The 23,229-nt window shown below is 41.7% G+C and overlaps 1 protein-coding gene across 1 annotated transcript; it reads right to left on the minus strand.

Annotated features, from left to right (window-relative positions):
* Nucleotides 1–1,459: 1,459 nt before the first annotated feature.
* On the minus strand, nt 1,460–22,689 carry GAS7 (growth arrest-specific 7; the record flags this gene model as incomplete). The annotated part of the gene is made up of 8 exons (XM_010185758.1): nt 1,460–2,055; nt 2,769–2,867; nt 5,759–5,838; nt 7,141–7,264; nt 8,937–9,065; nt 12,638–12,716; nt 15,993–16,067; nt 22,574–22,689. Coding segments are annotated over 8 exons (816 nt in total), but the record flags the coding sequence as incomplete, so codon positions are not given.
* Nucleotides 22,690–23,229: the final 540 nt, after the last annotated feature.

The raw sequence follows: 23,229 nt of genomic DNA on the forward strand, positions 1-23,229 counted from the left end.
TTTGCAGGAACTTAGGAGAGACTTTATATGACAGTGTGCTGGATGCTTCCAACACCAAGAATAAAATAGTAGTCACAAATTCAGAAGTGCGTAATGCAAGTGCAGTACAGGAGGTGTCTGACCCTAAGCATGCAGTGGTCATGGCACTGCACCTGTCAACGTGCAAAGATTTATAAAGGCTAATGACGCGGCAGAGAAGTGGGTTGTAGAGGAATTTGCAAGACAGGAATGAATGAATACTGGTAAAGAGATGGTTGACAAAAAAGGGAACAACAGGAAAATGCAACAGAATTCAGTTTGAAATGACAAACCAGAAAAATAATCACTGCAGAAATATTAAAAATGTGTTTCAGATAAGACTTATCTGTATCTCAGTTTGTATTCATAAAGGGGAATATTAATCATTAATTAATTAATAATCTAATCTAATCGAACGCGGAGGCTGGTGAACAAAAACCTAGAATAGTAGTAGAAAAAAAGAAGGACGCAGTTTCAGTGCTGGGGAAAAAAGGATGGTGACAATGGCATAAATAGGGGGAATAACTGTGCATCAAATGAAATCGTAAGGTTTGGGAAATTGTAGATAACAGCTCAGTAAACACTGAGTAAAGGCCACAGTGGTGAGAATCAGGGTTTCTGCTGGATCTAAAGCAAGAATATCAAGAATCTTGGCATTGTATGAAATGCTGAAAAGTATTTTAACAGCAACACTGAATAATCAATCAGAAATAACAGCAGGAAAAGACAATTAATACTTTTTCAAAACCAGTCACCAAAATACATAACGCTATGTGCAAAGAGCAGTGTTGAATTTGCGGTAGTCTATGGTAAGTTAACAAAGGAAAAAATCTAAAGTTAACATTCTGATGGTGTAGAAGCGCTGGACATCTACCTCTACATTTAATGCAGCATACAGATTCATGGCACCTTTGAAATCAAGCTCTAAAAACATAAACCCTACAATTTAGCTAGACAAACTTGGTAATTAAAGATACCTAAAGCTGTGATATTCACCTGAAGGAACCAACAAAGGGCAATTTAAACCTGGATCTCAAATAAAATGCTAGAGGACTGTCTTTAAGGAGGTTCTATGAGAAGATATCTTGCATAAGCAGGAAGGATTTTGAACATATTTTATTCCTTGGTATATAACCTCTTTCTGTCATTGCGGGCACTCAGACAGCTAATGAGGTAGGTATAGCACAACCAAGTCTTTCCTGATAAATAACAGTGATGGTAACACTTCCAACCTTATTGATTGGTCTAGAACAGAAATGGTGATGATAATGGGTTTATGTATCCCTGAGGGGGAGTATAAAACAGGAAGAACAGGAGGAGTCTTCTCCATGGATTTTGGGAGAAGGGCCATCGCTTCACTGCCATGCTGGGAAACTGTGTTACATGAAATAAATGTATTTGCAACAAATTGCTGTGAGATATGCATGTTTTACAGATGGAGGAGCCAGAAAAATTAATTGATTTGCCTGTGGCCATGAAAGCAGTCAGTGACAGACCTGGGATTCATGATCAGGACTTCTTCGCCTCCTGCATCGTGTTCAAACAGTTATCTACTTGCTGGCCAGAGGCTCACTGCATGGTAGATCTAACATACTGTATAAAGATAGTCATGCAAAGGGTGTAGCACAAAGTCACTGAAGAATAAAGCTCTCTCTGTACCAGAAAGCAGATTACTTCTGGAAGCTGATGCAATTGGGAACCTCTGGTGGGAAGCACACATCTGTTTTTTTCACCCTGGAATGTCTGGTGCTTAAGGCTTAGCACAATAAGGACCATTTTAATGATTAAATGGAACAGAGAGACCCCGTACAGGCATAATTTACAAGGTGTCTGGTAGTGGAACAACCTTTTCCCTATGCTTTTCTTACCCTTAAAAACAAACATTAGCCTGGTTAACTCAGTGGACTCATCACATAGATCAGTCTATATTTCCATGTCCACAGGTCGGATGTCTCCAGTTTTGTGTTCCTTTACCCATAGTTCCCTGTCTTTGGCAGGATCCACTTTCCGAAGCAACTGATCCACGAGCTCTACTGTCTAAAATGAACAAAATAAGAATCAAAATGTCAGGGGTACATTACAAGCAGAAACAGTAGGCAGCTATGGGCATGCCTACATTGCATTTGCAGACAAGTGAGAAATGCATATAAGTGAGACTTGGTGGACAACAGTCAGATCTGAATGAGAAGCCTCATAGCAGGAAGCAGAAAAGAGGCAGACTTTTAACATCAAGCAGAGACAGGCTTCCTATGCCAGGCGTTGGCCAGTCAGTCTCCGACTCCTGTCCTGCAATCTGTACCTTACACCAAATACAACCATGTACTGAGGTTAGTAGACATCACCTGTATCTGAAAACTAGCTAGTTTTTTAATAAAAATAATACATCTATACTCCCTCCCCCAATGGTGAAACTATTTACTATCTTCCTTGCAAGAACATGTGACCTCAAGGAGCAGTGCATCATGCTGGGTAAGAGTTAATAATGGCTCATGCTGGTCACATGTAATTAAATTCATTGCATTTGCCCCAGCAAAAGCCTGTGATCCAGCAATATGAAATGTAGCCAGGATAAGAGTCTTGGAGAAGCAGGACTGCAAGGTGGAAGCAGTGCACTGCTGCAAATTAACAAGCTGACTGCACATACTTTACACATCTCCTTTGGATACAGATCAGTCAGATCAGGACAAGGACTGTTCTGGTCAGCTGAATTGCAGCGAAGACCAAAGGGTCCAAACAAAAAGCAGACTTACGCTTTGGTTGAACATGTCTGTCTCATGCCGCAGCTGCGTATACTGGCAAAGATGCTGACGAATCATTTCCACCCTTTCAACTTCCAGTCTCTCAAGCTCCTGAACACACAGAAAAATAAGTCCATATTTTATTGGAAGCTGAACTTGAAGGAGAAAGAGAAAGGACAACAGAAAAGAGGTTGCCAGTATACTGCTCCAGGGTCATGCTTTGGAGCTGAGCTCTGTGATTTCATGTCCCTCTGATTTGCAGAGAACCAGAGACAGCAAGCAACAGAAGTCACTTCAGCCTGAGTCAATTGACAGAATAGAAGGTCGAAACCTTTTCAAAATTGAGACAACCAAAGGAGAGAGAAGAGCTACTGTCTTCAGGGATGCTGCAAGCAAGAGGGAATCAGTTTCCTGCAAGAAGCTTTGTATGCTTTGTTGCTAGCTCCAGAAGTTACAGTGATTCCTTGAGGAAGCAGGAGACCGTGGTGGTGTGTATGGCCCATGGGGACTTTGGTCTAACCAGACACCTGTCAGAGTGTTACACTTGAATTAAATAAATCAAATATTTTAAGAATAGTGTATGTGGATAAATAGAGTTATAACGATAGAAGTAGTTATGTTAAGGCTTGATTTTAGGGGAGGCCTTGATTGGGAAACCTGCCCTGGGAAACTTTGTGCTAGGAATAGAGCATAGATAAGATAGAAACAATGTTTGAAGGATTCAACAGAGCATGTAGAACACAAGGACATAGCAGATTGTTGTTAGTGATTTGTTGCTAGTGGTAGAGCTAAAATATAACATACTAAAGGGATCGTGGTGGTGGGAGTTAAGTCGGATAAACAAACTCATAGTCTTAAGAAAGCTGAGCATGTAAGATTTATAGCCAAAGAAACTATTATCTCTATGATGAATGTAACTGTTTATAACTAAGAAATGTGTATCTCTGCACGTAGACCAAGCTGTAACAAGGTATAAAAGCTGAAGCAAAAATGGGGGTCTTTGGGATCCTGACTTTGGACGATAGTCCTCAGGTCCCCGGGCCCTGAATAAAGCACCGCATAAACTGACACTCTGTTAGTTTGTGTTCTTTGTTCTACGGGCAACAAGAGCAGATTTATCTGTTCACCAGATGATGAGCTGGGATCAGTCCCCACCTCGCTCAACTGACAGTAAGCAGACTGCAGCAACACTTTAATTGAAAAGACAGGTAATTTCTAACTTTCTTCCTGATTTTTCCTGCCGTGCTTTTCTCCTGGATTCTGATACTAAACCCCCAAATCTGCACTTAGTCCCTCCTTGTCCACCTGAGTGGAAGCAGCATGCTATGGAAGTCTGCCTTTAAAGACACATACTGTAATGGACTTTGCTGTACCACTAGAAAGCTCTGTATTCACAGTAACATGTTAAAAAGACTGTCTTCAGAGGGCGTTTCTGGTGTCCACTCACTGGTGGAGTGCAACCTGAGCATATACAAGCAGACAGGCTGCTACATTGCCTTCCCTGTGCAACCTGCAATTTGTTAAATAGCTTTTGGGAAACCTATTCTTTGTTACAGGACAGAAATCTCAGGTGGCAGGCCATCTGTCTGTGGAAGAAGAGCAAAAGCAAAGGAGCTTATGATATGGGCAGGACTGAAACAGACCAAACTCCTATTGCTGCTGCTGGTTAATGTACTGCCCTCATGGAAAAAAATAACCGCTGTGAACACAGACTGCATTACTTAGGTCACAGATGCACAGGACCAGAACACAGAACCCAGTGTGCTAGTGCTGGTAAGCATGTGGAACATGCATTGTATCTGCACCAGAAACTTCAAGGAGGAAAGTCTGCAAGGAAACATAAATCTTCACACCTTGACTCTCTTCACTTTTTATTGCATATGAACTCATCTGTATCTGAGCTGATCAGATGCAGACTGTTTTTCAATTTAGATTTTCTATTCATGTATACCAAGACTTACTTTCAAATGCTTCTCAGTCTGAGTTTCACTACTGACAAAACTGCTATGCAGCCTGCAGGCTATGCCCTCCCTCTTGAGCTACCTACTAGCCACTTCTAAGTTGCACTGATTCTTTAGGAGCAAATACACAGCTAATATCGGGCTGTACCTGGACACAGTCACACTGTTGGCCAGTGTCATTTGCATCAATGAGAAACTGCCAGTGCAGGTGAGAGGAGAATCAAATCCTTTACGTACAGAAACTGCCAACTTTCTCCTCTCTTGTTCTGATTTTGGGAAGATGCCCACCTCCTGGTTTTCCACTCACCCATCTGCCTTTATTTATTTACTGCAGTTTAAATATTGCTCAGACATAATTCCAAATGCTGAGCAATTTATTACCTTGCTTCTTATTAGGAGGAGTTTACAGTTTTGTGTTTGTCCAATGAGAAAAATACATGCAGAAGACATTTTTATTTCCCACTTTTGAAAGCAATTGGCTGTTGCCCAGGTCTCTAAGGAACAACTTGAATGAGGAGCTCTAAAGCCAAAGTACAGGTATATCAAAGAATATAGCACATCAAAGATGTGTCTTGGTATCGTGGTGACTAACCCCAAATGTTATTTGCCCTTCCAGTGAATACTGTGAGCTGTGTTATCTTCAGAGAAACAGAGCAATTAAAGCATGTATTTTCTGAACTGGCACTACTTGCGAAGAAATTGTAAAATCATGGAGTAAAAAAATTCATTAACATATAAATGGATTCAGTGTTTTATGACATTTATCCATGTCTTGTGCATTACTTCATCCTTCCTGGGGACAATTCCAGTGTTCTGACCCCTAAGCAGTCTTGAACTCATTTAATGCCTTCTCCAAAGATACAATTATTTCTTCCTTCCCCTAATGATATGAGTTTTTCTTAGGACTGAGAATGGGAAACACAATGGGAGATTTATTATCCAGTTTTTCCCACCGCTTTGCACTGTATCTAGCTATGAGTGATGAATATTATATGCTATTACAACTTTGCAATGCTATACACGAAACATCGATTTACATACCAGAGTGGTGGTCACCATCTCCTCAAACCACTTGGACTGGGCTTGATTGTAAAGATCCACGCAGCGCATCAGGTCATCCCCTGGAAAGTTCAAGAGAGAAACACATCAGTCTTTTCTAGTCAGTGTTATGGAGCTTAGAAGGAAATGGCAGTTTAGATTTTGCAGACAGATCCAGAGGATTTGAAGATCAGCCTGGTGGAGCTGAAAGAAGTTCTGCTATGTGGTATTTGTTAGGTGCAACAAAATTTCAACAAAATGCATGCATTTGGTGTGTGATAAAACATCAGGTGATTGGGGTGAGAAAGAATGAGGAAGACAAGATTTTAGAAACGAAAATATGAACATTAAGTAGTATTTTACAGAACTATGAAAGCAAGTTACTTCAATTTAGGAAAAAAAGGTCATAAAGTTTTATCTGAAAAAAAAATTAAAATGGGAAATCAATGAGTTATTGAGCTGCAAGATAGCTCTCTGCAGGTGAGACAGCATTCTAAGATGAGTCTTTAAGATGGGAGTGAAGTGTCAGGCTCAAGCTGTCTGAGATTGAGGGATGCTTATTTGCAGCCTTAACACAGCTGCACACTCATGTATTCTCCAGCCTCTGAAGATGCATAGTTCCAGATGAGCTCTGACTTCCTCCTGTGTTCAGGGCAATAACACAATAAGCTGTGATTATTTCTTTTTTTTTTCTATGCTGCAGAACTCTGCTCTGACAGAGGGAAAGGTAGGTGGAAAATCTGGAAAGTATGTCTCAGATTGCTGCTTTCTGGCTAGTAAGTTATCTTTCTTCTTTAAATAAGGCTCCATTACACTTTTCCTAACAGTATGGTGTCTAGGTCCAGGGCTCAAATTCATACCATTCTATTATGTACAAAATGGTCTTTATACATAAACCAGGGACTGTAAGGGCCCAGACAGAATGAAGGTAAAATGTCTCAAACAGTCACCATGAAAAGACACCAAACAGAGGCAGGATGATGCCAATGGAGGAAGGTGGAGATACCAAAAAGAAAGAACCAAAAAAGGAACTACAATTTAAGGAAGAAACATCCTCAGCTAACCTTCTTTGAATCTGACTTCAGATGTTTCACAGACATTTGTTTATCTCAGCACTCTTTCACAAAGCAAAAGGACAATTCACCCTTTTTTTACTGTTCTCACCGCAGCTATCAAAATCATCATTTTGTGACATGTAACCTGAAAAACCGGGCTTGTTTCTTCAGAGGACTTAATATCAAACAGATCTGTAGCATGGTTAACATTGACATTCTAGCTCCAGCAGTAAAAAACAAACACGTGTGGATGGGCAGTTGTGTCCCATCCTGTTCCTTCTGATGCAGGGCTGTGCTCATCTCCGGCTGCAGATGGACATAGGTACTCACCTGCCTGAGTGGACTTCCGTCTTGCCTTCTTAATTTCCTCTTCTGTCTTGTTGCTGAGCTTCACCTCTAACTGCTGTGTTTTCATTTCCAGATCCTTCTGTCTCTCTGTCAAAGCTTTCCGGGCCTTGGAGTAATTAAAGAAGAAACACATGTTTTAGAGGAAAAGAGCTACCAGCTGCTTTCAGACATTGATGACTTCTTCACACGAGTATTTGCCAGTAAGACGACAGAGACTCTGCATAAAACCAAGTCCTAACTGGGATTCAACTTCTTAGGACACCATATGGTGTTCAAATAAGTGTCCTAACACCATACAGAAGTTGTCACCAACAAATCACAAAGCATCTGAACTCCTCATAGGTTCTTAGAAAGGCAGAGTACAAAAGGCATCATCAGATTTTCATGTTTCTTAGTAACTTTCTCACTATTTCTGGAAGAAAGGGGAGCTGGAGCTTCTCCCAGATGTCTTAACCAGCATCACCAAGATACATCTTCCATTTACTTTTCTTGAAAGAATTTAAAGTATCTTACAAAAATTATTTTTAAGTACTTTCTGGATTCAATATACACTTATCAGAAACTCTGACAATAGGGACTTTCAGACTTATTTCAGAAAAACTAATTCAGGTTCATGACAACAACAGTTCACACTGTAGAAATCAAGAACCTGAGACCTGGTTACAACTGATTTTTTAAATCACTTTGAAGTTCTTCAGGGTTTTGTCAGCTTACAGTTTTGAAGACCCTGTGATCGGCTCAGCAGGTCGCAAGAGGGAGCTGCAGGACAGCAATTTGGTGAGAAGCTTCATCAGACACACTGCAGACATATCTTTTCCCTTTTTTTAATTCCTTCTTCTCAAGGCTATTTGAATTAATTCTTTTCAATATCCCTACTGAGGGCTGTGTTTCTTTGCAGATATGACCGTGAAGAACTTACTGTTTTGCAGAAAAATGCATTCCCTGAATACATAGTCTAATAACCTTGTGTATCTTGCAACAATTCTGACCCCAGGCGAACTTTCTCATGTACGCTCTGATCTTTAATGAAAGCCCAAACAACATTCTGGTTGACTGAGCACAGTATTTTCCTTTCCAACTTCCACAGCAGAGCAAATCCAGTGAGGACGCCATTTGGTATAAGCATCTTGGCAGTCAAGGCATGGGTATCCCACTTCCTGCCAGCTGCTGATAAGAGAGCATGTTTTGTGGGTATAACTTTCTCTAAATCACAAAGTCAGCTACCTACTGAATGTTCATGTTAAAACAACCCCGGATACTAGGGTGCTGCTGCTAGAGTTTTTCAGGCAAGGATGTTTGCTGTGAGGCACAGAAAACTGGAACTGGGAGAGGGTTTGTGACTTGCCGTGCCAGGTTTCAGTTGCCTTCCTCAATCATCTGCTTTTGGCCAAAGGCAAACCTTTGGCCTGACCCTGATGCTATTTTAAGGCAAGTTTTTTTAAATTTTGAAGGCAACAGATATGACTTCTGAATGCACACAAGCAAGGAGCATTTTCATGAAATGTATCAGAAATATATTGTCCCAAATTGGGAAGGGGAGGATGAAACTAAAAGCCAGTTCAGGAGTAATGCATTAGCCCTGCCTGTAGCCCCGTTTCCCAAATCTCAGCTAAGCAGCAAACGATGGCCAGGGCCTGGCAAAGCATAACCTAACAGCAGAAAGCACTCAGGAGAAACCATTGAGGTTCTTTGTGACAGAACAGAAACTTTTCACAGAGCAGCTGCTTTTCTGTTCAAACTACCAGTATCTCCTGAACTCTCTAATTTTCGGTTCCCACCTTTTCAACTGCTGTGTAGCGGCTGGCCAGATGCTTCCGTAAGTCTGCAATATGGTGGTCACACTTCTTCATGTCTTTCTTAAAGTTCTCTCTGAAGTTAAGCAGGGGTTTCTCCACCTCACTCTGAAGCTGGTAATGAAAACAAAAGGAAGAAATAGCAACTATGAGGAGTTGGGCAGTAATTCCTGGCTTTTCTACTGAGCAAACTTCAGGACAGAAAGGAAACCTCAGCCAAAGGCAATGTCATACAGAGCAGGACAGCTCTGTTAGGGAAGTATTTACTGCAGGGAACAAAAGGACAGAAATCTTGTCTTCCTCTGTCTCCGTTAAATCATATCTCTCTTCTAACACGCAAGATCAAACTACAGGCAATATCCAGGGCATTACCCAGGGTGCTCTGATTCTGGCCTAATTGACGCAACTTGCTTAAAAAAGAAAAAAAAAAAGTATACAAACTAAAGCTGCTAACCCTTAGTGCAGTTAGGTGAGACAGTGGACCATGGTGACATGTCTGCATTTCTTGTATAGTGAAAAGAGATTGAAAAGGGCAGATTTTATTTATTTCTGTCAAGTATAAGGGATCCTAAAGTGAAATATTTAGTTGAAACTCTTTAAGTAGTAGCAGGAAACCACTGAAACGAACTTAGGAGAGACCCATCAAGAGTGCATGTGACTGATCTCTTACAGGCAGGACTTGACAGTCGGTAATACCCAATTCTAGCAGAGTTTGTATCATATTGCTTTCTGGCCTTCTGATACTGTTTTGACATCTAGAAAATGTGCTCTGAAGGAATGCAGATATTTTACCTCCCCAGAAGCAGAAGAGGTTACAAAGAGAGACAAGGCCCTACAACACACATCCTAGAGCTGCTAAACAAACCTAAAGCAGAGCTTGTTTAGACAGATGAAGACTGGCACGACAGGGATCTAGTATTGCCTACAGCTATCTGAAGGTCAACTGCAAGAGTAACAGAGCCAAATTCTTCTTAGTAGGGACAGGCAATGTCACAACAGACAATTTAGCTTTGGGAGGTTCAGGTTGAATGTAATTTTAAAAAGAAAAAAGTCAACAGAATGGTAGCTGGGCACTGAAACAGGTTGACCAGAGAGGTTGTGAAATCTGTCTTTAGAGATATTCAAGGCTCTGCTAGATAAACATGTAGCTGACTTGACCCACTGTGGGTGATAGTCCTGCTCTGACTGGAGGGGGGCATGGACGAGAGAATTCTGGACAATAATTTTTTAACAATCTCATCAGGATGGCCCGACAAGCTAATAAAGACCTGCTCACAACTCTGTGGTCCAGCATGGTTACACAAGCTCTCTCAAGAACAGAGGTACAAACTGATAGCTGTGTCAGGAGCATTGCCAATGCTCAGTGGAACAAGAACTGGAACAGCTTCAGTGAACACCAGAGGCAATATATTACAACTGAAATAGATGTTTATGTCCAGCTGAGTTTGAAGTAGCTAAAAGGTTTCTGTGCTCTTCAGACTGCTTCATTGATAAATGAATCAAGCGAGGTAAATGACCCAATGTGAGCTGACGATCTTCAGTGGAAGAAGTGGCAAGCTGGCTCATCTGACAAGTAGGCATTGGTGTGAAAACCCTTATAAAGATTGCCAGGGCCAGGAGCACACCAAACAGGAGGGTATTTCAATGGTAGTTCTACTTGCCTAATAGAAAGTAAAGATATTTGTTTATTTCACATGTTTTATAATGGCACAGGAAATTCTGAGATCCTCATCGAGACAGGAAATGCATCACCGGGAAGCTCAAAATGCAAACAAAGCAACTTCTTTCTCCAGTTTTGTGTTCTGGGAATCAACAAGGTGGACTTCTCAGTGAAGGCACTTATCTTTCATCATTATCCTGCTTGAACTTCTGTTTTGCCAGAGGTATAATAACCTATCAAAATAGACTCACATGTGAATGACCCAAGCTTTTAAGCATTGCATTAAAGCTGGCGATATTTTTTCTTGCTTCTTTTATATCTTCTGCTAGAAGATCTTGCTAAAAGAGACTTTCAAATGCATTCAATAAATGAAAAAACATAAGCTGCTTTCCTAAAATGAAAAGATTTAATGCACCAGTTTATACAGACAACTTTGATACTTACCTGTGATTTGGGTAAAAGAAGCTACAAGGTACAGGACAGAGACCCTGTATCTCTGTACCAATATGGTAGAGACATAGGCACAAAGACAGAGGCACAAGTAATCATAGTATTAGATGCTGGAGAAACTACACAGCTGAGTTATGAGAAGCCACACTTCAAAAAATCTGTGATTTCACAAGTACTTATTTTTTCCTTTGCTCCATCAGCATCATTTCCAGAACAGCTGGTAACACATCATCATATCCAGGCCAGCCCACCGTGACTTCACCTAGTACAACACACGTGCCTCTTCTCTTCCAGCAGAGAACTCTTCCATGCCAGTCAGTACAGGCATTAGTAGTGTAATTGTATTTTATGTTCCAAGTGCCACAAGACTGCTGTGACCTTTTCTGATCTCTTCATGACCCTCCATGTAACAGTACTGTGAAGGACTGTCACAGAAGCTGTTCAATGTCTTCATGGCTGGACTCTATCTTTGAACATTCGTGGTGTGCTCTGCGCTGTATCAACTACTTGTGCCAGCACTGACTGGTTTTGTTTGACTATCAACCGGAAATATAATTACTACTTCTAAGAATAACTTCTCTGAAAGTAATAGGAATAAACAATAAAAGAAAGCTGGAATGAGAAACTTCCAAAGCAGTTATGGAAACAGTGGGGAATGTTCAGAGGATGCTACTGGAGTTTCTGTGCAGAGTTTAAGAAAAAGTAAAATAATGAAAGAGCCTCTATACATTGCCTGCCTACGCACACATACATCACTCCAGGGTGCATTTCTTCCTTTTGGAAAACAATGCAGGAGGACAATGGGAAGCAAAAAGTATTTCACTAATTACAGCCCTGAAGTAGAAGTTCGAAGCAGAGCAGCGGGTTACCAAGGCAGTGGCTGGTTGCCTGAGTAACCTCTGCATAATCGCTTACAAACAGTGCAGAGCTATCATTTTCCTCCAGAACATGGCTGCTGTGCTGAGATATCTGCCACCGTATTGAACTTGATCACCCACAGAAGTTAACACAATGTAATGGGATGCAAGAGTATGTCACATGTGGTGGAAAAAACCAGACAAATACCATAAATTGTACAGGAAATCTCCTTGGGCATCACTTGAGAGAAGATCCAAAAATAACATGAAGTATATTTCCAGTGCACTTTTTAGAAAGGCTAATGAGATGAAGTCAGAGTCCTGGTTCTCCTCCTTCCAGACAGGTACAGTGGATTCTTGTTGAGAAGCCAAGCACTATTTTTTATTTCTTCCTCTACAGAAGTAATCTGTCCAAGCTCTAGGTAAATTTAATTGAACAGGCTGGAACTTAGAGCCCGAGGTGAATAATCTCTAGAATCAGCTTTCCTCCTTATTTTATGAAAAATTAAGGCTAGATGTGTTTTAACTTAGTCAATAGGTAGATTAAATAAACTATGAATTTGGCAAGAAGAATGGACAGAGTTTCAGTAACTTCACCAACTTATTAATTCTTCTAAATTTGTACCATATGCATGTGTCTTTTCCCCACTAACAAGCACTGAAGGGAGGTCCACATCAATTACAGGGCATAAATCTTTGCAAAAGGAAGAACTATTTACCTTAGAAGAAAATTTGAGGTGAACCTCTGCTTCATCAGCTAGACTCTTCTTTAGCTGAGCCCAAGCCTCTCCTAGTGTGCTGAAAGAACACAGTGTGACAATGAGCAATGTCCTGTCATCTGCACATCCTCCCAGCAAGATCTGTCAGCTGTTGTCAGATAGATAAGGCGCAGTGCTTTGTACCATATCATGCTGAGCAAAATCACAGAAAAGTGACAGCAGAAATCTGAGAAGATAACCAATCTCTATAACCAAGGCAGAATTATATTTGCATTGTATGTAGTAGATCTGTGAAAACACTGTTCTCAACAATCTTCAGTTACAGAGATGCCACAGTCTGTATAAGAAAGAAACTTCGGTTTCTTATTCTTACCATAAAAAACTTGCTTTTCTAATCCTTAAAATAAATTGTCACCAATGCAGTTTTCCCATTGCCTCTTCTTCTTTACACTCTAACTTTGATGAACCAATAATTCTTCTTCTCAGAAAATCCTTTCAGTATTTGAAAATTACCATGTCTTTTCTCCACCTTCTTTTTTCTTCAAATTATTTTCTAGACAATGGCAGTTTAGATACACTCCTCTAGACTGTCTCTGACAGCCTAGATTCCTCTTAATGCACCATAACCAAAACTACACTGTCCTCCAACAGAGAGAGGTCTTCCAGTTGCTAAATTGTTAACAGATTATTTTGTATCAGACACTCTCTCTTCTACATATCTCAGTATGATTGCTTTTTTAGACAACAGGGTGAAGCTGTTGATGAATAAGCTTGTGATTCACTGTAGCCAGATCCTTCTCCCACAAACTGTTATGTAACTGTATCTTTCACATCCTGTGAAAGTATAAAATCTGCTACTTTATCTGCATTGAAATGCATCTTAATTTTTTTCAGTTTGTTTCTCTAGTTTAACAGAATAATTCCGAATTTTAATACTTTCTTCAAATTGTACACACTATTCCTCCTAGCTTTGTCTCATCTCTGATTACAGTAAACCTATTATTTATTCTATCATAAGTCATTAACAAAAACATTGCAAATATTCTGGACTTGGGAAAAACCTTATGGGATCTCACTCCTTAGTTACTGTCTGCACTTTACTTTTTGTAAGTAGCAGTTATGATTTCTTACCTAGTTTTGCACCTTAGGCTTTATTTAGGCCACATTTCTCTTGTCTGCCTACAAGAACCTCCTGTTGCAAAAAGCTATACTAAATTAAGAACTATGAAGCTGATGACTTCTGTCACTGAAGGAATTTAGGTTGTTTTGACATTGTTTGTTCTGTATGCATTCACAATAATTGCTCGTCACCTTAGTTTTTTGCTGAATGCTTCTAGAAAGCTTGATAGTTTATTCTACCACTTTGCACAGATTATATAAAGCTGACTGATGTACAATTTCACGGCTCCTCCTCTCTCTCTCCCCCCACCTCCTTCTCAAAGACAGTCATATTTGTCCATTCCTGGTAGCCTGAAAAATTGCCTGTCATCTGCAATTTCAAGCTAACGATCTGTAATCTCTCACATTGCTCCAATGAGTTGAGTCCTCAGGTATGGTGTTCATCACAGCTAAACAACCTGAGATTGTTTCACCTGTGTAAATACTCCCAACTCTTCTCCTTCCCTAGTCCCACCCTAAGGTTCCCTCCTACTGCCCTGTTCTCACTGGTACTATTTTATTTGATCTATTTAAGTAAAGGAGGCATTTCAGCCTGCTAAGCATCTTCTGCCTCTCTTATCCAACCGCAATGACTTAAATGACCATGGATTGTATCACCTTCTGTGTAGGTGCAGCAGCACTATACTCAGAGAAACTTGGACAGAACCATCCCGATACCACAAATCAGTCCCATCTCATCTCATCACCCTCATGTCCCACTCACATACATGATGGTGGGTCTTCTTAGCACCAGAGGAGGGCAGAGGACCCTGGAAGGAGAGTCCATACTTTGTGTCAATTCCATAGACCATTGGACAGCAAAGCTGCAAAATGGTCTGTGGAGTATGAAACCAGCAGTGGTAACTGGTGAGTTCACAGAGCAGCTCATGGAGTCCCACAACTCACACCTTCTCAGAAATGAAAGGTATGTTGGCAAATGTTTACTCTGAGTGTGCCAGGCTGCAGTCCCACTTTTGGCTCCTTCAAATACTCCTGTTGGCTGCTCTTCCTCCCTCACTTTCTTTAAAAGGATTTTTTCTCGTTCCTGGGCCTCACCAATAACCAGGATCTTCTCATCAGCCTCTTCCTGGTCCTAGCCAATTTGGCCACCACAGCACCTTCCATTCCCTCATCTTGCCACCTCTCCAGGCAGAGCACAACAAGGCAGTGTTCCTAGCTCCCTGCACTTTGCTCCATGTCCCCTTCAGTTCCCTACTTCAACGTTTTTTATGCTTCAGTCCTTGTTCCCTCTCTTTTCATCTAGTCTCTCCTAGTTTCCTTCCCCATAATTTTTCCAGGCATTCCCTCCTTCTCCTCCTGGGAGTAGGAGAAGGTGGGAGGAGGATGTGAAAGAAAGCAGTTTTAACTTTGCTAGGAGCAGGTTAACATCCACCCCTAAAGGGAAAAAAAGAACAGAAACCATCATCAGTGGAGGTGCTTAGAGAAGTAACAGCCTAGTTAGCCTCTCGCTATTTCAGTCCTTGCCTATTGGAAGCTAAAGCAAACACCTCGCGGAGCTTCACTGCCAGTAGAAATACACTGTATCTGAACTAGGGTGAGGACAGTCATTTCCAGCCTTGACTTTCAGTGCTTAGAGAGTCTGTGCTGGAACACACAGAGCTAACAACTTCTAATCCTTCAGGTGCGGTGTCTTTTCATTATTACTGAAGAATTACCATCTAGGCTGAAGTGCATTGCCTAATACCTTCCTAATAACTTCCAAAGTGTGGACGTGCTGTAAATCAGGAACAACCCGCTGCTTTTCTTGGAAGGTAAGACCCAAAATGAGAAGATACTTCTTCCTCCCTCTGTCTGTGCTGCTCCAATTTTACTGGCCTGACCTTAGGGACCTACTATCAGCAGTGTATATATTCCACATATTCTTCCATATTCAAAGCAATTTAGCACTTATTTAGCTAATCTCTAAAGGAACTAGTGCTAGCTAAAACAAGGATAGCACAAACACATTATTAAAAATGCAAGGTTTTATAAAAATATTCCTAAAAAATTACCATTAATATGTTCAAAAGCAAAATATTCCAAAGCAATTCTATCTTCCTCAACACACTCAGGATGCCAAGCTAAATAAACCTCTACTCAAAAGGACAGCTCAGGAAAAATACAAGTACCTGTGCGGGAGGAATGTCTTTTATGTTATAATTCTTGTCCTCTGCAGAAGTCACAGAGACACACTTACCCTTCTTCCTGAGCAGCCAAGGAATTCTGAGACAGTTTGGACAGGTTCTTAGCATATTCCTCCTCAATCTTTATCCTACACTCACACACACAAAGAGAGAAAATAAAAAGACAGCAGTAAGTAAGCTTTAAGGCAGAAACCCACACACATATTTTAAAGAAATTCTCTGCATTTTAACAGATCTTGCCACAGGAATTTTCCTTTTAGTCTCCAGGGCTTGGCAGCATCATTTTCAGGATCCATCCCTCCTCTCCATATGCTAAAAATGCAATGGCAAGAGCAGAGATATATGCTGGACAGCATGTGTGATAAAATTAGAAGAAAAAAATTACAATTCTATAGAGCAAATAACAAGAACAAAGTGTTTCTACTGTGCAACATGGACTGCCTGCAAAACTGGGCTCGCTTGAGAAGCACATGTTTCAGTCTGCCGCTAAACGTGAGGTCATACATCCTTGAGGCAAAGATGAAGGAATGTGGAGATGCAGGAGAAAACAAAACGAGGTTTGGGGTGCTGAACTGCACCTTTCCTAGGGACACCAAATGTTTCCTGCTCCCCACTACAGACAACAAAGCTGGTGAAGATGTGGCAGGGGCTTCTGTCAGTGGTACGTGGTGGTGCGGACCCTGCCCTTCACTCCTTCCACCCACTGTCATTCTCTCCATTCACTTAGCAGCACCACACCAGGCACAGATCTGAGCTTGCTAGCGGTGGGGGTGCAGAAGAGAGGAGCTGTTGGCACACAGCCGCCATGGCAATGGCTGCAGGGAGAAGAACAAGTAGCTGCTGAGCAAGGGGACAAGGGTAAATGCTGACTGCACAGCAGGGAAGGAAAAAAGGAAGGAGCAGCTGTCAGTTCAGTGGTGATGTGCATCATATCTGAAAACCATCTCCAGCTCCCCTGAGTTCTTCTCCTAGTGAAACATTTGCAAAGTATACATGACCCCAGCTATGGCAAACAGCTGGCTATTTGCTGGTTTTCAAACCAGCTTGCTCAATAGAGCATCTCCAAGAGAGAGCTGAGTGGCACTCAGGTGGAGCAACTTCTGATTCTGTGCTAACCACATACAAGCAGGGGAAAAAGCTGGTCTGAAATCCAGCCCCTTTTAGTGAGAAGTCAGAAGGTGGGATATTTTTGGCATGTCCATTTGCAGTAGCTAGTTGAGCTTACATCGTTACATGTGGCACATTTGAGACAAAAGGGGTCCTTTGAGCCAGCTAAAAGGGGTCTGATATTCTTTGATGGTGAATATACAATCTGGATGTCACTCTGTAGGTTGCAGCTGGTTAAGGCTCAAAGTGACAACCAGTTCGGTACGGCACAGGACAACTACAGGCCTCACTCAAAATGTGGGGGTCCTCTTCTTCCCCCTCCTGTGAGAACAAAACCAGCCAGCTCCCCATGCCTGCTGCAGATCATTAAATACAGTTGTCCAGCACCAAAGGCTACACTGTAGTTAGGAGCTCACTATTAAAAGGGCTTTATCCAGGCACATTTCACCTGATCTACTTTAAATACCTACTTTGGGATGAGACTAGTGTTGTCTAATCAATTTCTATGTACTGGAAAGGAAGCATAAGTCAACTATAGTGAAGATGCAAATGTCTAAATACAGCTGACATAAATACCTATGTGTCCAGCCCAAAGCCAGGGCTCACTGCTTTTGCCTCAGTTACCAGGAGTTCCCAACCAAAGCTCTAGTCTACTTCCTTCACTATGCAACTTTATTCTTGCTGGATTTTGGCTTCCTGCTGGATTTTGGTCTAAGGATGCCTTTGAGTGATTTACTTGTGGATGCTAGGTGTTTAAAGGTGCCAGCTGGTCTGCTGACTGCTCTGAGCTGCCCATGCAGACAGACCCCACCAAACCACGTCTCAGTCCTTCATCTCATGAACAGAGAAATAACCAACTTCCATCATAAAGGTTTGCTGTGAGAATAATGAATATAAAACTCCACTAAGTTCTTCCTAGATACTAGTGTAGCTGAGGAACTATTGACAATAAAAAGGTGAATTGGTTATTGCTTAAGACCCTCAATTACAAGACATAACTTGTTCCACCCCAGCCTGGCATCCTGTCACCATCTGTGCCCAAAACACCTACCTCTTCATTACCCACAATGAACATATATCTCAAAAAGAGGAAAAAAAAATGCTTCCTGGCCCTGGCCAATATAAACACCCTGCAAACTCTGGATTGTGGTGACTGAAACACTATCACAACAGTACACGGGGACTCCTGAGCCTTTGACCATACCTCCAGAAATCCACATGGCTGTTTAGCAGTTACTGCAGCTTCACACCAAAACCCCTCAAGTTTCTCATTTCCACTAACTTGTTTGAGAACTCAGAATTTCACTCCCTGTGTAGTTGGAAGCATTACAGATTATAAGTGCATTTTGACCCATACTGTCTTGACTTTATTAGTTCTACTTGCTCTTTGGATGTTTATTTCCTGCTTTCTTACGCTTTTTTTTTTTCCAAAATAAAGTACTTTGTGTGCCCACACTCAAATAGTTTCAGTCACGCCATGTTATAATGGATGAAGAAAAACTGGAGAGCTACAAAGGGAGGCAAAGTTGATCTGATGTGACTACCATGCAAGAAGAAACTAAATAGATTAAGACAACATGGGTAACACGGAGAAAAGGTGATAGAGGATATCTGACAGACATCTACACAACTGTCACCGCTTGAAGGCAGTGACTATGAGCCTTTTTACACTATTTCTCCAGATTAGGAAGCAATGACATTATCAGACAACAGAAGCACAATTACTTTTCCTGCAGTGCATAAATTGCAGAAGTCTGCAACAAATTGTTGCAGTGGTAAAAAAAATAAAACTACTCAAAGGGATTAGATAAACAGTGGAAGATATTGGCAAACCTAAGGCAAATGCTGGCTCTGGAAATCCCCAAACTTGTCATTACTGAAAGATGGGAGGAGAGAGGCTCTCATGCTCTTCTCCTCTTATGCACTCAATACTGCCACAGTCAGATTAAAGTTAGGGGGCTAGACAGATCTCCATCAGACTCATTACAGCTATTCTTCTGTGTTTCTTTTAATGTAGCTAAATAATCTACTATTTATTTTAAATTTCGTAAGCATAGCCCAGCTCAATTTAAACATGAGTGGCCAAAAGCCTAAGACAGTGGTCCTTTGCTAATAAAAACACTGCTCATACTTTGAGAGACTGATGCTATTCAGGGCAGTCTGCAGATTTTCTTGGCTGTTTTGGAGTGCTTACTTGAATGCAAATGCTGGACCGTATTTTCGCTTTTGACTTACAGTAATTCTTTCCTTCTTTCACACCCACATCCTTGATCTTTCAGTTCAGTCAATTTACTAGTTATTTTCCTGTACTGGGTTTTCTGTGAGGGTTTTTCGGTTGTGTCTTTGGTAACGGGGGAAGTGCTATGGAGATGGCCCTTTAAGAAGCTACCTGAAAAGCTCCCCTTTTTCCTTTGTCAGACCCACCTCTGACCAGGGCCAAGCCAATCAGCGCCCCTGCGAATTCATGTATTTAAGGGTGGAGAAGGGCATTTCCTTGCTCTCTCTGGCACTGGCTGTGACCAGCGCAACCCCAGGTGAGGGTGGTGCAGTCCCAGCCTTGCCCAGCTGGGCTTGGCCAGCCCCGACTGCAACTTAAGCTTAGGTCCTGCTGCAGCTTCATCCTGACAAAAAAAGAGAGAGCTGGGATCTCCAGAACCATCAGAAGAGACCTGAAGCAGAGAAAGGAGTGGGGCACAAGGAGAACAACTTTTTAAGAACACCAAGGTCGGTTTGAAGGAAAGAAAGAAAGGAGAGGGAGGAGGACGCAGAACCCAGATTCCCCTTTTGCAACCCATGGTGAGAGCCAGGTCGACTGGTCTGCAGTCTGTAGAGCTCAGCAATGGGGCAGGGCCACCTGAGCAGTGGCTGCCCCTGAAGAATCCATGACTCTGGGCAGTGTGTGCTGGAGCAGTTCGTGTGTGAGGGAAACTGCAGCTGTGGGCAGACCCAGATTGGACTTTTGAGGACTTTTTCTCCCCTGCGGAAAGGGGGGGGGCACGTGGAAGCAGAGAGAGACATTGGGCTGAGTCTTCCTACTCCTGAGAAGCACATGGCGTGAAAACGGACTGCAACACCCGCCCCCGCTCCCCACTCCCATCCCCCTGCGTCTCAAGACAAAGGGGGATGGGTAAGGTGAAGAAACCGGAACCGAAGCTGAGCCCGGGAAGAAGGGAGGGGTGGGAGGAAGGTGTTTTGACTTTAAGATCTGTTTGTATCTCCCAATTGTTCTACTCTGATGTTGGTAACAAATTAAAATTGTTTTGGTTTTATTTCTTATAATGAGTCTGTCCTTTGCCTGTGACCTTTTTAAGTGTTGATAAGCCCTCCCAGAACTTATTTTGACCAGCACTTTTTGGGGCATCATGGTGCTCAGTTACGCACTGGGCCTAAGCCACGACATTTCCTCTCCTTTTTGAGGTCTTGTTAAAATGTAAAGTCTGTATTACAACCCTACCTTTGCCAACAAGAACTTAATGAACACATAATTACTTAGTCTAAGATCACTCAGTAGCTTCTCTAAAAGCTTCTACTTTATACATCTCAGCTAGTTGTTTGTTATTTGATGAAGGAATCCGGTTATTGTGTCTCATGCAAGCTTCCTATTTTAAGCTATTTTTATTAGCTGCTTGAACCTTATCTCCAGAAGGCTGGTTGTACAGATGGAGAGAATTTTTCTGGACATGAAAACCCCTAGTTAAATGTGGTCTTGTATTCCTCGAGCCACTTGATGGTCATCAAGAAAATCCTATGAGTGTTTCTTCCCTCTTAGCTGGGACTGTAAAGATTCCTCTGATGGCCTGAGCTTGCATTTCTGTGAGTAACCACTCCAGCTCAACACTGCCTTCCTCTTTTTCCACACAGAGCAATCCTGAACCATTTTTTCCAAACAGAAGAAAACTATATTCACCTGTTTGTAACTCCCATCTAGATCTTCTTCACACTCAATTCCAAACCGTCCCTGTTTCCAGCAAACAGTGAATCTTTTCTGTCTTTTCTTCTATACTATGCCTACTTCTTTCTCTACTGAGGACACAAACATGTCTCTTCCCAGTATCAGAACTGCTGTCCTTGTTTTCTCTCATTTCACACCAATTTTCCCACCTTCTTGAATGCTCCTTTCTTTTGTTTCTGTCAAGCTTCATTATATATAACTTTCTTTGGAGCAGCTTTCCTCCTCTTTTCCCTAGCCATGGCTATCACAATTCTTTATGCCTTCTCCTCATCTTCTAACTTAGCAAGAGTGTTTCCCAACTGTATTCTTCCTTTGCCAGCTGCTCCTTTCTTATACCTGCGTCCTCTGGTCACACTTTTTCATGGAACATAAAGACAACTGTCTCTCGAACTGTCTGACGTCAAAGGCATTAGAAAGTACATGTAGATACTGGGCACTCAGAACCTCCTGTGTCAAACAGTCTTTATTGCCTGTGTTATACTTTGCATTTCTCCACTGCTGCCATAACCCTAATACTGAAAAATAGATGAGAGGGAGAAAGAAAACAAACCACAAATGAAAGTAACTATCCATCTGTGAGTTCTGCCCAATCAAACTGCACCCCAAGCGCCAGCATAGAGCTCTGTTTGTTCATTGCCTCATTCATTGCTTCCACCACTGCTGATTCATATCAGCACAGCCACACTGTGTGTGCAGCAGCGGAGTAGGAAGGTAACACCAATGCTCCAGCAAGCACCAGCACAGAGGCAATAACAGAGGACAGCAGCTCCTTCAGCTGGTGCCACTGCCTCTAGGAAAGAACATCCACCACCGTGCTCTGCCTTCCTCCTGGGAGCAAGGATGGCTTGTTCCCTATGAGTTGTTCTCAAGTTTTAAGAGTCATCCTCAAAATTATTTACCCTGTTTTGGACACATGACAAGTGATTTCAAGTAACAGTGACACTACTTATGAGTAATGATGTCACATCATCTTCTGTACATGGTTGAACTGAGCATTCATTAACTGCTTCTTTGGTGCTCAGTGCACTTCCCATGTCAGCAGAGCAACAGACCATAAATAGCATTCTGGCATTTTCTGGTAGCAATATATGCCTTTATGAGTTGGGGTTCACTTTAAATATCTGTTTGTGTAATTTAGCTCCATAATCAGTTTAAGTCCCAAGTGACATCTTTCTACATCTTCCCCTAGGAATCTGTGCCTATGTTCCATATCAACAAATTGCTTCTCAACTTCTCAGACAAAAAATTTATTTTCCAAATGTGATCTCTACTCTATCTTTTTCCATCTCCATGTTTTTTCCTTGCATCTGCAGCTTAAAACCTTGTTTCCCCTCTATCAAAACAGACAGACTGTGTGCAATACAACTAAGGCAAGCATAACAGGAGAGACGAGTGAGAGCTGGGGAAGACTGCAGAGTGTGGATGGACTTTAAAGAAATATTAAATGTTTTTTAAGAATTGGTAGCATATCTTTTATACAGTTTAAGCTATATCATTAATGTACTGAAGGAATATCTAAGTCAGGAAAAAAGATATTGCCATAAATAGTTAATTTGATAGCAAAGTTATAATTACCTTTCTCGAACAAACTCTGCCATTTCTTTCTGCATTTGTTTCCCTTTAAGTTGCTTTTGAAGAAGAATTTCAAATCCTGACACTGTATTATTCCCTTGTGAATCCTTCTTATCAGCCTGGAAGGAAAAAGAAAGGTCAAGAAAAAGATACAGAGATCAAAACCACAGACACACAGTTCCCAGAGGCAACTGCCCAAGCAGTCCCAGCAATAGGCAACACTGGTGTCCCTCTCAGACGAACGGTCTAACGCTTTCTACTCTTATTCCTTTTTTTGATTAAAAAAAAAAAAAAGAGAAGCTTTACAGTTATCTTTAGCTAGCCTGAGACTATGCTGGGGCCAAAGCAGCAGTCTTGCCTTCCCCTCTACCTATGGCCTTTCACACCTGATAACGCTTCTGGGCTGGCTCCAGCAAGTGTGAGCTGTGCCAAGAGAATGGATCCTGCAGCCAGCACAAGGGAACCGCTGAGGAGAGGGGAGGCACTTTCCAGTGGCAACGCAGCCCTAAACAACCTTTACTAGGCTGTAAAGTTCAATCCTGATTTGCACTCAGAAAAATACAGCCAGTCTGCACAGATCTGCTGTAAAGCACGGTAAACCAGCAACTTGGTCAATAGATTACGTGGCGAATGGAACTAAATCCAGTTGGTGACCAGTC

Source organism: Mesitornis unicolor, unplaced genomic scaffold (genome assembly GCF_000695765.1).
Source record: "Mesitornis unicolor isolate BGI_N332 unplaced genomic scaffold, ASM69576v1 scaffold17300, whole genome shotgun sequence".
In the NCBI taxonomy this organism is placed as follows: domain Eukaryota; kingdom Metazoa; phylum Chordata; class Aves; order Mesitornithiformes; family Mesitornithidae; genus Mesitornis; species Mesitornis unicolor.